A 13,330-nucleotide genomic window follows, 5' to 3' on the forward strand; every position below is an offset into this window, starting at 1 on the left:
ATTATGTGCTAGTGTGATTTTTAGATAATAGTTCTTTTAGCAGTATTGTGTTATCACATCAACTCTCAGCTTTTCTGCGAAACCCCCCTCCCCACGTCGTTTCCTCTATGAATCTTAAGTTGTCATTACGATAAGCAGACAGGCTTGAATTTCATAATATACGCAGCTAAACCTCCCTGTCTTTAGGTATCTTAAGTAATAATTTAGCAGAAGGCATTAGAAAAAGCTAAAAATGTCAAAAGAAAAGTGTAGATTCAGTTCCCGAACTCATTAATCCTACCAAAAGTTAGTGACAGAAATTAAGAATTCAGTGAACAAAATGACACCTCTGGTTTTGGTTTGGAGGGATGCTCCAAACAAGAGTTGCCTTCGGTTGTCCTCAAGTAACAATTTGTTGTTGGAGTCACAAGCCACAAAAAAAATATTCTTTTTTACTTTTTAAATGTAGTTTTATAAAATGCATTTTTTAATGCAGTCTAGTATTAAACTGCATGTTTGCATTTTTTCGCAAATTCTTTGAGCAATGGTTGTGGTGACTGGAATGTGACCTCACTGTTTTGTCTTAACATCAGTGAAAAATTGGAGTGATGATGTTTATTTTCTTTTTATCTCCTCCAAAATTATTGCTGATATAAAATCCTTGTTGGAGTAAAGCAATAAATTACAAGATTGTTCCAAAATGTGAGCCAAAACTGAGCCCATTACAAGTGTAACCGTCAGCTCTACAATTTTTTAAGATGGAGCAGTGCCCATTAGCGACCCTTCGGGGCAGACAGAAACGGCTTCGTTTTACTAAAGCCTCAATGCAGTCCTTTCCTTCTGCTGTTCTTTGAGTCCAAATCTGAATTTTTCTTGCTCTGTGAGGATGGTTCTGGTGGGATTGTGTCCTTTTTCCATACCTGACTGCTGTAAGTGACTTGTCTCGATCCTGGACCCCTCTACCAGTAGCTCCAGGCAGGTGATCTTTGCTTGGAAAGAAGCCTGAGTAGAATAGTAGAGAGTTGAAATACAAGAAAAGTATGGGTTAGGCACATTTTCAGGGCAGAATTTTGAATCTGCTGGAGGACAAGATACACTGATATCTATAGGTCAGTATTTCCTCCTCAGCATTTCACAGTTTAGCTCTAAAACTCTCAAATAATGGGTTTTCTGTAAGGAGACAGGAGAAAGGTTTCAACCTTTACTCCAACTCTTCTAACCTCTGCAGTCTTCACATGCAACATGCATTTCCCATTCCCTTCTACCGTATATAAAAATATTGTATTATTTCTTATGCTTCCACACCACTTCAGTGTGGAAAGAGTTGTCTAGTATTTTAAGCTGACCAGCTTTCTCTCATATTCAAACTGTAGGAAATAAATTTAGGCTTTTTTTCTGCCACGGTAGATTTAGCCAGGCGGTCCGAGGTACTACATTGCCTGAACTATCTTTATGCTTTAAAGGAATGCTGTAGCTCTCATTTTAAAACTGTTTAATCTTATTAAAAATTTCCCACAATAAAATCTGAAATCTGGCAATCGGGAGGTGGGTTAATCTGCCAAATACTTTAAGAGTTTGTTTAAGGACATGCTGAATTTAGATGAAACGAGCCTCCTTCTCCAGCAGCGTTCTGAGGGACAGACTAGCTCCTCTCTTTCTTTCTTTTCCTCTGAAAGTGTGTGTCAGTATCATATCTGTTGTTAAAATGACTCATAAAGTAGGGAGTTTGAGACTCTCCTGCTGTGAGTTTCTGTTAGCACAAACATACCACGATGGCAAGAACAAGGGTATGATAAGGCTCTTTAGGATCTCCAAACAGCAAGATAAGTGTAAGATTTGAACTGTAACTCCTCAAAATGAAACTAGGGGAAAGAATCCACTCTACTAAAGTACAACCTCTGAAATATCTTTAACAATTAATGATTGTAATTCCGTATTCTTCAGACACCACATTAATACTTGCTGTGGTTAGGAAAAGCAGATCCGTACTCCAGGACTGTGGGCTGAGTAACACAGCAGAAGACAACAGCAGACAGCAGCAGATAAAGCCCAGTGAAGTCCAGCATTTACAAAATTATCAAGAGGCTTGATCAACTCTGGCTGATACAGAGCCATCTAGTTAATGTTTCTGAATTAACCAGATCACTTAATAAAATGTGGCGTAGTTCTTACTTCAGTCCGGTTTAGACGGGTGAGTTGCTTGGCACTGCTAAACGTGAATAAATAGGCAACTTGAGATGAGTCAGTAGAAATGAGGAGGCAAACTCCTCTTTCCTGCAATGCTGACTCTACCAAAGTGGATCGATATCTGAGGTAGTGCAGCAAGAGGAGTTGCTCTTCAGCTCTGTAATCTTGAAATGCTGCCAGTGTTTGAAACTGGTGAAGTTTCAATCTGTTGTAGGCAGTGGGGAGGGAGGGAAGAGAGAAAGCTGCAGTGCAAGGCTCAGGGGATGGTGTGAGCTTGGAAGAGGGCTGTGGCTGGCCCATGAGGAGTGCGGGAAGAGGTGGGAAATTCAGTAAGAGTGTTAGTGGAAGTTCGTTCCTGTTTTGTTATAACTGATCCAAAGCAGTGCTGGTGTGCAAGGCTAAGAACAATCTTAACCAGGGCAAAATGGGAGGGTGAGAAAACGTAGGGAGTCATTTCGGGGGGAGATTGGAATGAAGCAATCAAGTGAAATTTAGGACCTAGTTGTAAATCGTGAGGCATAAAATGTATGTGTCCTGCTATACATTAGTGAAAATCAGGAGTAGTTTCACCAGAGGGAGTCAGTGGCATAAAACTGATTCATGTGGTGCCTGAAGCAGTGTCAGCATTATAAAGACCTGGACTTACGAGGTGTCATGAGAAGATACGTAAGTAATATGACTCTGCCAAGTGTTTTATCTACAACTCCAGGTGAAAGGGAACCTCCATGTAGCCTGGAGAGGAGGTCACTCCCCTGTTGCTTCTTCACCCCAGTGCAGAAGGCTATCGTGAGGACCTCCATGGTGTGCTATGAGTGGTGGCCTCAGGATCTCACATCTCTCATGTCAAATGTGCCTCTCCAGCTCATTTCCTCCCCTCAAAACCCCAGGCTTCTGCAAGCACTGAAATCCAGGCCCCAGCCCACCCAATGGCAAGGGCTGTGTTTTGCTTCCCTTGGGTCTTGGGTCTCACTGTGAACAGGGCAGAAATACCTGATGGAAAAATGCATAAACAACTGAAGGAAACCTAAAAATGAGCCCAGTGTCCTCAGCTGTGCTACAAGGGAAGGTGCCAGCTCTGGAGTTAGCCAATACCCCTGACTGCAGTAGGATTGCTCCTCCTTCAGAATCCAAACCTGGATTTGACCCAAGGAATTTAATGATGTTGCAAAGCGCCAGCTGCCTCATAATGTTTCCTGGAAACTCATGGCTAGAACACATAATAGATTGGTGGACAAATTTTGTTGAATTTGGACAGGCATTTCTACCAGCTTCTGGGCAAAAACTCTCTTCCAGGGTTTTACTGAAACGTTGGTTATCCATCACTTTTACACGCGAAGCGCCCCAGGTCTGGGTCAAGCTGTGGTGCAAGCGGAGCTCCTCCTATTTCTGCGAGGCTCTCAGGGGGCAGGAGATGTTGAAGCTTTCACAAGCTGAGATGTTAAGCAGGAGAACAGCCCTACAAAGTGTACTCTTGCAGCATCTAGCAAGAGATTTGCTGTATAGCAGTAGCTTATTTGAAACATATGTATTGAGGATTAGCAAATAATGTAGCAGATTGGTATCTAAAGATTGGTTGGGCTCTTAAACCAGACTGACATCAGTGTAAATTCACAGGGCTTTATGGAGTGACTCTTGTTTTTGCTCAGCATAAACAAATCACTGTTGTCAGTACTGCAGCATTTTTTCCTAATCAGCTCTAGCTAAAACATCCTTGTTGTAACTGTTGACTTTAAAGGCATTTCCTCTCTTGTAATGTTTATTTCCAGTGAAGAAGATATACAAATTCTCTAACACCTACTGGTTCTCTTTTTCTTTTGTTTTAAACTACAGCTTAACTCCAAATACATCTTTATAAAAGCTTTTGAGTACACTACCTAGATTTGCCGTATTTCCCTGCCTTCTAATGACTCCTTCTGTTTTATTGCTATGAAATGATGATATGTTGGACACTCCTCAGGAGTAAGGGGCAAGCCTTGGTTTTGGGAACTGAATGATGTTAACATATGATGTATTTGAGGATTATATTAAACACACAGCATCAGCCAACAAACGCACTTCCATACTCAAAACCCATTATGCTTTTTCTTCCTTCTAGCCTGAGAACCTGCTTTACTATAGCCAGGATGAAGAATCAAAAATCATGATCAGTGATTTTGGATTATCAAAGATGGAGGGTAAAGGAGATGTCATGTCCACAGCCTGTGGGACTCCTGGATATGTTGGTAAGCAGTTTAGTTATACTAGCCAGCTGCTGTTCCCCTCTGCAGTGTAAAAGCAGAGTGAAAACGAAGGCAGTAAAGTGAATGATACTTGTTTTCTAGTGTCTCTGCATAGTATACGTAAGATTTTACAGACGTTAGTTAGAACTAGAGGTTTGAGAAGTTTACAGTGTTGTCTTGTGGGCTGTTCTCCATTAGATCCCAATCCTGCATTTCCTGCCCTTCGCTGGAACTTCGCCAGCTCAGGCATTGTGGGATTAAGTTTTGATGATTTTATTCCTTTGCAAAATGAGTTTTCTCAAAGACTGTGCCTGCAGTTGAATTAGAAGCAAGGGAAGAATATGCAAATACATCTATTCTGCAAGTACCTATAAAACCAAGATGTTTTACCTAATGTAGGATGTTATTTTAATCATAAAGGATAGTATTTCCAAGATTCCCCTGGTAGAAGACAATAAAATGAAAGAGCTCCATTCATTCTCCAGCAATCCTCTGTTACAACCACATTAAGTTACTGACTCCTAGAATATAAATATATAAAGGCTCTTTAGAGCCCCGAGTCTGCCATGCCAGTATCAAATTGCTTCCTGCCACATACTGCCTGATATTTTACCTGTCTCAGTAGTGATTGTGCAAAGATGTTGATTTGCATGGAATTTGCCAGCATCCTTCTAAAAAAAAGTAAAGCAACTGAATGCAAGAAGTGTATGGGAGACGATTACAAGGTGTGTTTGAGCAAACGCTGTTTAGAAGGCTCACTTCATATTTCATGAGACATTCAGCAAGCATTTGTCTGTTCTGATACCTAGATAGCCAGATTGAAGAGCAAAATTCATTTGGGGAGTATCTGCCATTACATCCATGAAACTGAAATGACAGTGGCTGCTCCAGGGATATATTTGTCTCAAATGTTGCTACGAGGAAGGAGCCAATGTTTTCTAGCGATCAGAGAACGGACACTGCTCGTGCCTTACTTAGGTTGCCACTTGAGATGAGGCTTTCCACAGAAAGTTACACTGACAACAAATGTATTTTATCTCCATCTTCATTTCCTTTTCTTCTCCCTCCTCTTGGTCAGATATTCTTGGATTAATTGTAGAGAGGCTGATAGTAAGGATAGAGAAAACTTGTTATAGAAACACGTGTGGGCAGTTTAGTGACCGTAGGCACAGCTCTTTCTGCTTTGTAGCTGCCAAGTCGCCTGTGTTTTCACGCCTCTGATGTTATCAGGCTATAAGAACATGAGCAGATGATGCAGTTATGACACGGAGATCCAGATTCATCCCAGGAATACCTTTATCACTGCATGATCTTCACACTGCACAGACACACTTCATCTGGATAACCTTAAAGAAAGGCACAGATTTCTTTGGTTTCCCATCATGAAGCCATTGTAGCCTGTTATTTTAAGAAATATGTCAGGCTGCACTCTGTACAGCCTGAATAGCTGTCTTATGTCATCAAACTAGACCGGAAATCTTCCAAAGCCCTAGCAGAAGTTGAGCTTAGCTAGCAATTTTCATAACTTTTACTGCCATTAGCTCTTCTTTCCTCAATTAACGTGTTTTATTTGGTTTTTAAATGGCCACTGACTAAAATAAATGTGCAAGATATATGGAAGTGAAGATTATGTTTACTGAACTGCTGATGAAAATGGGGGAGTGTGATTCTGCTTTGGCACAGAGTGATCTCGTATGGCCTCTCAGGGTAGCTGTTTACATAAGAAAACTTGATATTTTGGAAAGGAAGCTCTCTGAATATGTAACAAAAGCTGTAGTACTTGGAGAGATATCTTGAGAGTTCTTATCCCTCAGGGTGATGTTGATAGTGAAGACGCAAGTTCCTTCAGGCCCTTCATTACCTTACTGAGTACAGGATTTTCTCATTATAGTTCAGGAGGTCATGGCAGTTTATTTCTGAAGTGCTGACTAGAGTTCTTCCCTTCTCTCAGAAAGAAAACTTCTTTAGATATTTGTTCTATTTCTTTTCCTTTTCATGGGAGACAGCTCCTTTTCACTACTGCTTTTTTACATAACTGGTTGCCCAGACAACATTCTCCAAGCAAGAACGTTTTTGTTGTCACTCACCACGATTATGTCCACAAATAGGCCTCCGTTAGGATTATACCTGATTGCACATCTTCTGCATACATGGGCTGCAATTTGTCTGCGACAGAAAGCTTTTGTGCCTTGCAGTGTCGCTAGAATTTTCAGCACGTGCTTAATGCCCCCAAATAAATGTAGCAGTCCTTCCCCCTAATGGCACAAAATGAGTATGTATCCTAGTTTGAGTCCAGGGATATGTGCCACAATGCTGGCCTGTGAAATTCCCTTTCTGCTCCTCTTTGTGATCGTTTTTTCCAGTTATTTTCCTAGCATTGAAGTAACATTCAAGGATCTGTAGCTTGCAATGTGATTTCTGGTGCTTTTCTTTAAAGGTACACGGAACATCGCATTTTCTAAGATTTAATGAGAAATTACTTATTTTTGTCAACTTAACCACTTCGTTTGAAAATTCCTGAAAACTTCTTCGGCACTTATCACAAGCCCAAGGCACTAGGGCTTGGTTAAGAAGCCACTGACATCTACTACTATTCAATACATCATTGTCTCTAGAAACCGAACAAGCAGGATCCCATTTGTGCTAAACAAATTTGTGACTTTGTACTGGATCTGATCTTAACTCAGGTCTGCTGCCCTTAGTATTTTCAAGCGTGCTAGGCATCGTGCCATTTCGATCTCATTTCTCCAGTTCTGGAACTGTTCATCTTACCTGCTTACCACTCTTATCTATCTCGTGGAGGGAGTCTAGATGATGAACTGGGACCAGACTGCCAACTTTTTGATGGCATCTAAGATAGGTGAGACAAACCAGCTTGTTTGGTTCATCTAGCTGCAAATTGGACATGTGAATTAGATTGCAAAGATCCCACTCTAACTTCTGCAATAGAGAAGTGGTGTTTTCAAAAGCCCTGGAGTGATTTATGTAATTATGGGTAAGATCTGTACAAGGCATTAGTGATTTGCTATTTTTAACATCACAATTTTGGGCTGCTGGGCTTCAGACCGTTTATAGGAGCTTGATTTTGATGGAGGAAGTGTTCAGAACTGCCCCAAAATGAGTCTTTCCTGAGGTGGGTCAAGTTGGGCACTAAGAAGAATAGTTTTGCAGTCACTTGGCATATTTCTCTAAAGTGATTTTGACTGCTTGGGAATTAGCTGACTTTCCATGAGAGTTGGTCTCTAAAGAACTTTAGTTACTTCTGCAGGTGACACTTAGACTCACAAGATGCTTAGGAGCTTTGCAAGCTTCGGAAAAAATGTTAAAAAGTCTGTCTGAGGCAATCTGATTTCCTGTTGCAGAAATGCCGAATTATAAACTGTACTTGTGGCTGGCTAATAGCTTAATCCTCCTGAGATTTTAAATTCTTGCTCTGAGGCCAAATTTAAGAAGCTTTTCTTAAAAGTTTTTTAAATTTTAAGAAAATTTTCTGTTATATTTTCCTGTAGTAGGGGTTGTGTCATACCCTGAATGTGTGGTTGATCCCACTATGGACCACCTTGCCTATTATTTTTATTCTCTTTATTGCCTTTATAAAAGGTAATTTCACACCTTTTAGCTCTGCCAGAAATCCAATAGAAATTCCAGATCATATCAAAACCATGCATTTTTCTTAGCCCTGAGCAGGAGCAAAGCATTAAAATAAACAACAGATTTCCATGTTTACTTTTGACTTACTTACTATCCTATGAGTCAAAAGTTTGAAACCGCTCAATAAGCTTTTGGAGTATCCTTAGTAGCAAAAAGCAACCGCGGGAGTTGTTTAGGTGGTAATATGAGTAATAAAGTATAAATAAGGCATGGGAACCATGCTTGTCAGGGTTTGCTCAGGCACGACCTCGTTACAGAGTAATGGTTCAGTGCTCAGCTTCACTGCCGTGCAGTAAAACACAGCTTGTGTGTGCGTGGTTGTAACTGCTTGTGTCCCATGCTAGCTTCTTAACACTGACTCAGTAACAAGAAAAAGGAACAACAGGAGCACAAGAAACCAGCAGGGCTACACTGCAGTCCTACTGTCCTACCTAAACGGCACCAAGCAGCAAATTCTTGGCCAAGTAGAGCAAGCTGAACACTGGAGAACTATGTGAAGGAGGGAAGAAGTGGTCTCCACACCACAAGGAGCTCTGGTCTTGTGTAGAAGTTGCATTACATGTCTCTTGGCCTGCTTGTACCATAAGAAAGATGCTTCATGTGGAGGCAGGGGATCTCATGCTCCTCTTGCACTGTCTTTGGCTTGAGGAGTGGGTGCTAGCTTTGTCCTTCATGCATCTGACCCATTGACTCTGCCACAGGTGCATCTGTCCATCCTCTAGAGCTTCTGCCTTCAGGAGTCCTAAGCAACGGGGCTGACGACATCTCTCTTTTTTGAAGACACTTACAAACTCTACCTTTTAGGCACCTTCCCTCTGGGAATTCATGTTTTTGTTGTAGCACAGCCCATTTCATGTGTGCCCTTACTTCCTTGCATGACCTTGCAGGACCTACCTGTGCCATGGAAATGGCACTAAAATTCCAGTTGAACTCCTAGGCCTGGCCTGGGCCAGTCCTGTTTCCTGGGCCAGTTGAGCTGTGTATGCTCAGCGTAAGCAGGTCCCTAGTTATTTTAATCCTATTTAGATCTTTTTATTCTTTCCACACTTAGGGCAGCCTCCTGATTTCTCTTTCCTCTGGGGATCCTCAAAACCATCACCCTTTGTTCAAAGGCTGCGTTCCTTCTGGCGTGCAGTTCATGGGAAATCTTGTAAACCATAAAGAATAGCATTATATTGAGCTTCTGTGAGACAGCAACATCTGGCAGCAGAAGTACTAGCATGGGAGTGAAGGAGAACCACTTTCAAGTATGAGGCTAGTACAAAGGACAAGAACCCTCAACACTTTGTACAGCTTGTTCAATAGGCTTAAAACATCAGAGCAATCCTCATAACTTAAGCTCTTTGCAAGAACATGGATTGCAGTTTTTGGCATCCAGCAACTGCATTTTTAGGGAGCTTATTAGCATTACTGTGCCCACTGGGGGTAATGGCATACTGTTCTGAAATGTTTCAAAACTTTCCTATTCTGAACCTTTTCTTAAAACATCCCGTTAAAACAAGTCTGTTAAGTTCTCTTAGTTTTTTTTTTAAAAAAAATTTAAAAAAAAACTAAAAAAACCACTAGAATGTCTGGCCTGGAAGTGGAGTGTCCTCATTATCCAAAATAAAATGTTATGAAGGGCAATTCTTCCTGTCTTTCCAATTAATTTGGCTACTCAAAGGACAAGAAAGTCTGATCACCATCTCTGTTCCCTGGAAATAACGAGCTGCAGCTGCAAGGAGCACCACTTCTAGAGCTGCTAGCTGCTGCTATCAGGGCAAAACACATTCAGGTACTTGCGGATCTTGATCATGCGGTGTGCTTTCCTGCTTCGTTGCTGTCTTCCACAGCAGCAATTGCCTGGTATCGATATACATCACTCCCTTAATGCAGCGAGACATGCTGTAACACAGCTTCAGATGCGAGGACTCTCCAGACTCTGATACTCCACTGAAACTAACTCTGCTGCCATCCCCTGAACTCCACCACACCCCATGAAATGGGGAGGAGAACACGTGCCAGTTTTAGAAGGCGATCACACCTGTTTGAAGATGTTGGATGGTAAGAAACTGTGCACAAGAAATGCGCCACTCTGACATAATCCCTAAAAATGTTGATGTGTAAGAGGGAGGGACTCTTCATTTAGCTCACGTTCCCTCGTGGCGTATCTGTATAATGTTAGGAGCTGACTAGTAGCTGCTCAGAAATTATTTGCATAATAATTTCTCTGGGGAATATAGAACGTATAATGTTTACCACAGTCTTGAAAACAGTGCAAACGGGAACAGCCATTCAAAGTGGAAGAGAGGTGCTATTTAAATATTGGAAATTTGGAAAGACGAGAGAGATGGAAGAAATGTAAACAGCTAAGAACAGGGGAATACAAACTCCCTTCTTTAGCATATTTTATCACAAAATCTAGTCACAATGGATAGGAAAGAAAAAGGAAACTAAGTCTCGGAAACCGTATTTGATGCACGTTTTGAAAAAAAAAATATTCTTGCTAAAGTAAAGACAAGTTTGGATGAGTCAGGAAAGAAAGGATGAGGCTAAGAGATGCAAGGATTGTCTGTGAAAGTAGTCCTGAGCAATTCCGAGGAGCAACTATTTTAAACAAGCACAAGACAGATGTAAATTTGCAAGACTCTCCTGGGGCAAACAAACCCTGCGTTGTGAAGGATAAAAAGGAAAACTATCCTGGGCATCAAGGATCTTCATTTTAAAGGAGAAACAGGAAACATGTAAGTTCATGTAGTGCTCCAAGGCAATCTATCCCTGTGCTGTGGGAGCGATTGCCAGCTTTACATGTTATCTGGGAAAAAGTGATGAGCAGAACAGAACAGCTCTCCAGTAGTTTAATCTAATATGACAAGTTCTTCTTCAATTTTGCCCTCCATTTGACTGACCAGCACCAGCCTGGCATACAAACCCTGACCTACCTTTTGGGAACAGAGTTAAGTTTTGGGTAGTGGTGGAGATGCCTTTTCTGTTCTGTACGAGGGTAAAAATGTTTAACCTTTATCTTGATAGACCATAACCAGTGTACCTGTCTGCTGTAAGGAATGAGATGCTTCTCAGGACTTTGGTAGACGTTTCTGCCAAGCATCTAGGGCCTGGTTAGTAGCTCTTTGGGTTGGATGGTGCAGCAGTGGAGAGAAGCAAATAGGCATGAAGAATATTCACACATTACAACAGCATAGAAGTGCATTAGGGTTAACCATATTTGAACAGAAATGTTGTTTTAATTTCTCGTGCATACATTGATCCAAAGTTGCCAGGTGACTCAAAGACTGGAGTAACATTTACTCTGGACTGCAGAGCAGGGCATTTCCCAACCTTCAAGAGTCATCCTAATCTGACTGCCAGCTCTGTCTTTACCCTCATTTTTCCTGGGCTTCCTTCCAGCCTTTCTACAGCCCTTCTCCTCAGCGTAGCTTGACCCGTGCCATCACTCTGCTGCTTTTGGAAATAGAGCCTCGGTGCCCTTATTGCCTTGTGCGTTGTCTTCCCTTCAATCTCTTTTATAAAAGCCCACTGCCAAGTACCAGAATGTCTTTTCTGTTTCATGTTATTGCTTTCTGTTCCCTTCCTTGCCAGCTCTTTTGACCTTAGTTTTGTCAACTGGTCCAACTTAGAAAGGTGGCTCTTTGAAGAATCTTTATCAGTGCACCATATACATGCAGTATGCAAGTAAAAGTGAGGCTCAATGCATTAACTTTAATGCATTTAACTGCTTCGTAACATTTCTCTGTTCTTCGTGTAACTGCTTTGACCTAGGTAAGATTCCTAACAGAGTAATGTCTAACTCAAATAAATATTTGTGTTGGGACTTGCCTCTCTGTGATTTTCTCAGAACATTTGAACTCCTAAATACTCAGAGGAAATACTGCACTTTTTGAAACCCGGTGTGGCAAGTCTGCTTTTGTCGTGAGCAATGATTTTTGCATTATTTTGGACACTTTGCCTTGAAAATGAAAAAGGTTCTTTACATGAAAAAGATTAGAGTCACCAGGTTTAAAATTTAGGTTTAAGCATTTACAACTGAAAAATCCCAACAGGGAAAACATTATTCTCTAAACTCTCAAACAAAAAATACACTCTTTTATTCACCAGTGATTTAAGAAAGGAAAGACTCCTAAAGCATTTGAATAGATGTCCAGTCTTTCTCTTCAATTCAAGATAGAGCGTCTGAAAGCTTTACAGACTGGGAAGGCTCAGTTCCTTTGTGCACATCTAATTCCTGTTGCTTTGGAGTGCTGGTGGATGACAAATTGACCATGAGCCAGCAATGTGCCCTTGTGGCCAAGAAGGCCAATGGTCTGCTGGGGTGCATTAGGCAGAGTGTTGCCAGCAGGTTGAGGGAGGTGATCCTGCCCCTCTCCTCAGCCCTGGTGAGGCCTCATCTCGAGTACTCCATCCAGTTCTGGGCTCCCCACCACAAGAGAGACATGGAGCTACTGGAGAGAGTCCAGCGTGGGGCTACAAAGATGATCAGAGGGCTGGAGCACCTGCCCTATGAGGAACGGCTGTGAGAGCTGGGCCTGTTCAGCCTGGGGAAGAGAAGCCTGAGGGAGGATCTTATCAATGTATACAAGAACCTGAAGGGAGGGTGTCAAGGGGATGGGGCCAAACTCTTTTCAGTCACCCCGTGTGCCAGGACAAGATGCAATGGGCAGAAATTGAAGCACAGGAAGTTCCGCCTGACCGTGATGGGGAATTTCTTCCCTGTGAGAGTGACGGAGCACTGGAACAGGTTGCCCAGAGAGGTTGTGGAGTCTCCTTCTCTGTAGATCTTCAAGGCCCACCTGGATGCAATCCTGTCTAAGATGCTCTAAGTGCCCCTGCTGAGCAGGGATGTTGGACTAGATGATCTCCAGAGGTCCCTTCCAACCTTACTGATTCTATGATTCTGATTCTGTCTCTCCCTGTGACTTTGCTCTTAGAGGCAGAAGAACAAATGACTCCCTCTGATTTTGACATCCAGGTGGCTTCGTTGGTCAGGTAGTAGGAAATACAGCAAGAGCTCATGTTCCTCTCCTGGAGATTTAGCTTATCTGCTCTGTCACACACTGCACTTTTTGCGTTGCCTCTTTAAATCCCACCTTTGGCAGCGCGATGTCAGGAAGCAATGAAGCTGTCAGGGTGAATGTGTGTCTCAGCAGCTGTGCCACGCTCTAGCTCATTTTTCTTCAAGTCTCCTAAAGCTCTCCTGACAGGGAGCTGATGGCCCTGCTGCCCTCAGCCTTTTCTGTATTTTTATGTGCTTGTTTTTGTTTTCTGACCGTATTACCAGAAAATGGGGAACTTGCTCA

General features: G+C 42.0%; 1 protein-coding gene across 1 annotated transcript in view; it reads left to right on the top strand.

Annotated features, from left to right (window-relative positions):
- The window catches only part of CAMK1D (calcium/calmodulin dependent protein kinase ID), a 217,960-nt gene that overhangs the window by 174,455 nt on the left and 30,175 nt on the right, over positions 1–13,330 (top strand). Inside the window, exon 5 of the mRNA XM_062580868.1 lies at positions 4,262–4,388. Coding sequence (XP_062436852.1) covers positions 4,262–4,388 — 127 coding nt within the window. The remainder of the gene's footprint in view (positions 1–4,261; positions 4,389–13,330) is intronic.

This window comes from Rhea pennata, chromosome 1, assembly GCF_028389875.1.
Source record: "Rhea pennata isolate bPtePen1 chromosome 1, bPtePen1.pri, whole genome shotgun sequence".
Lineage (NCBI taxonomy): Eukaryota > Metazoa > Chordata > Aves > Rheiformes > Rheidae > Rhea > Rhea pennata.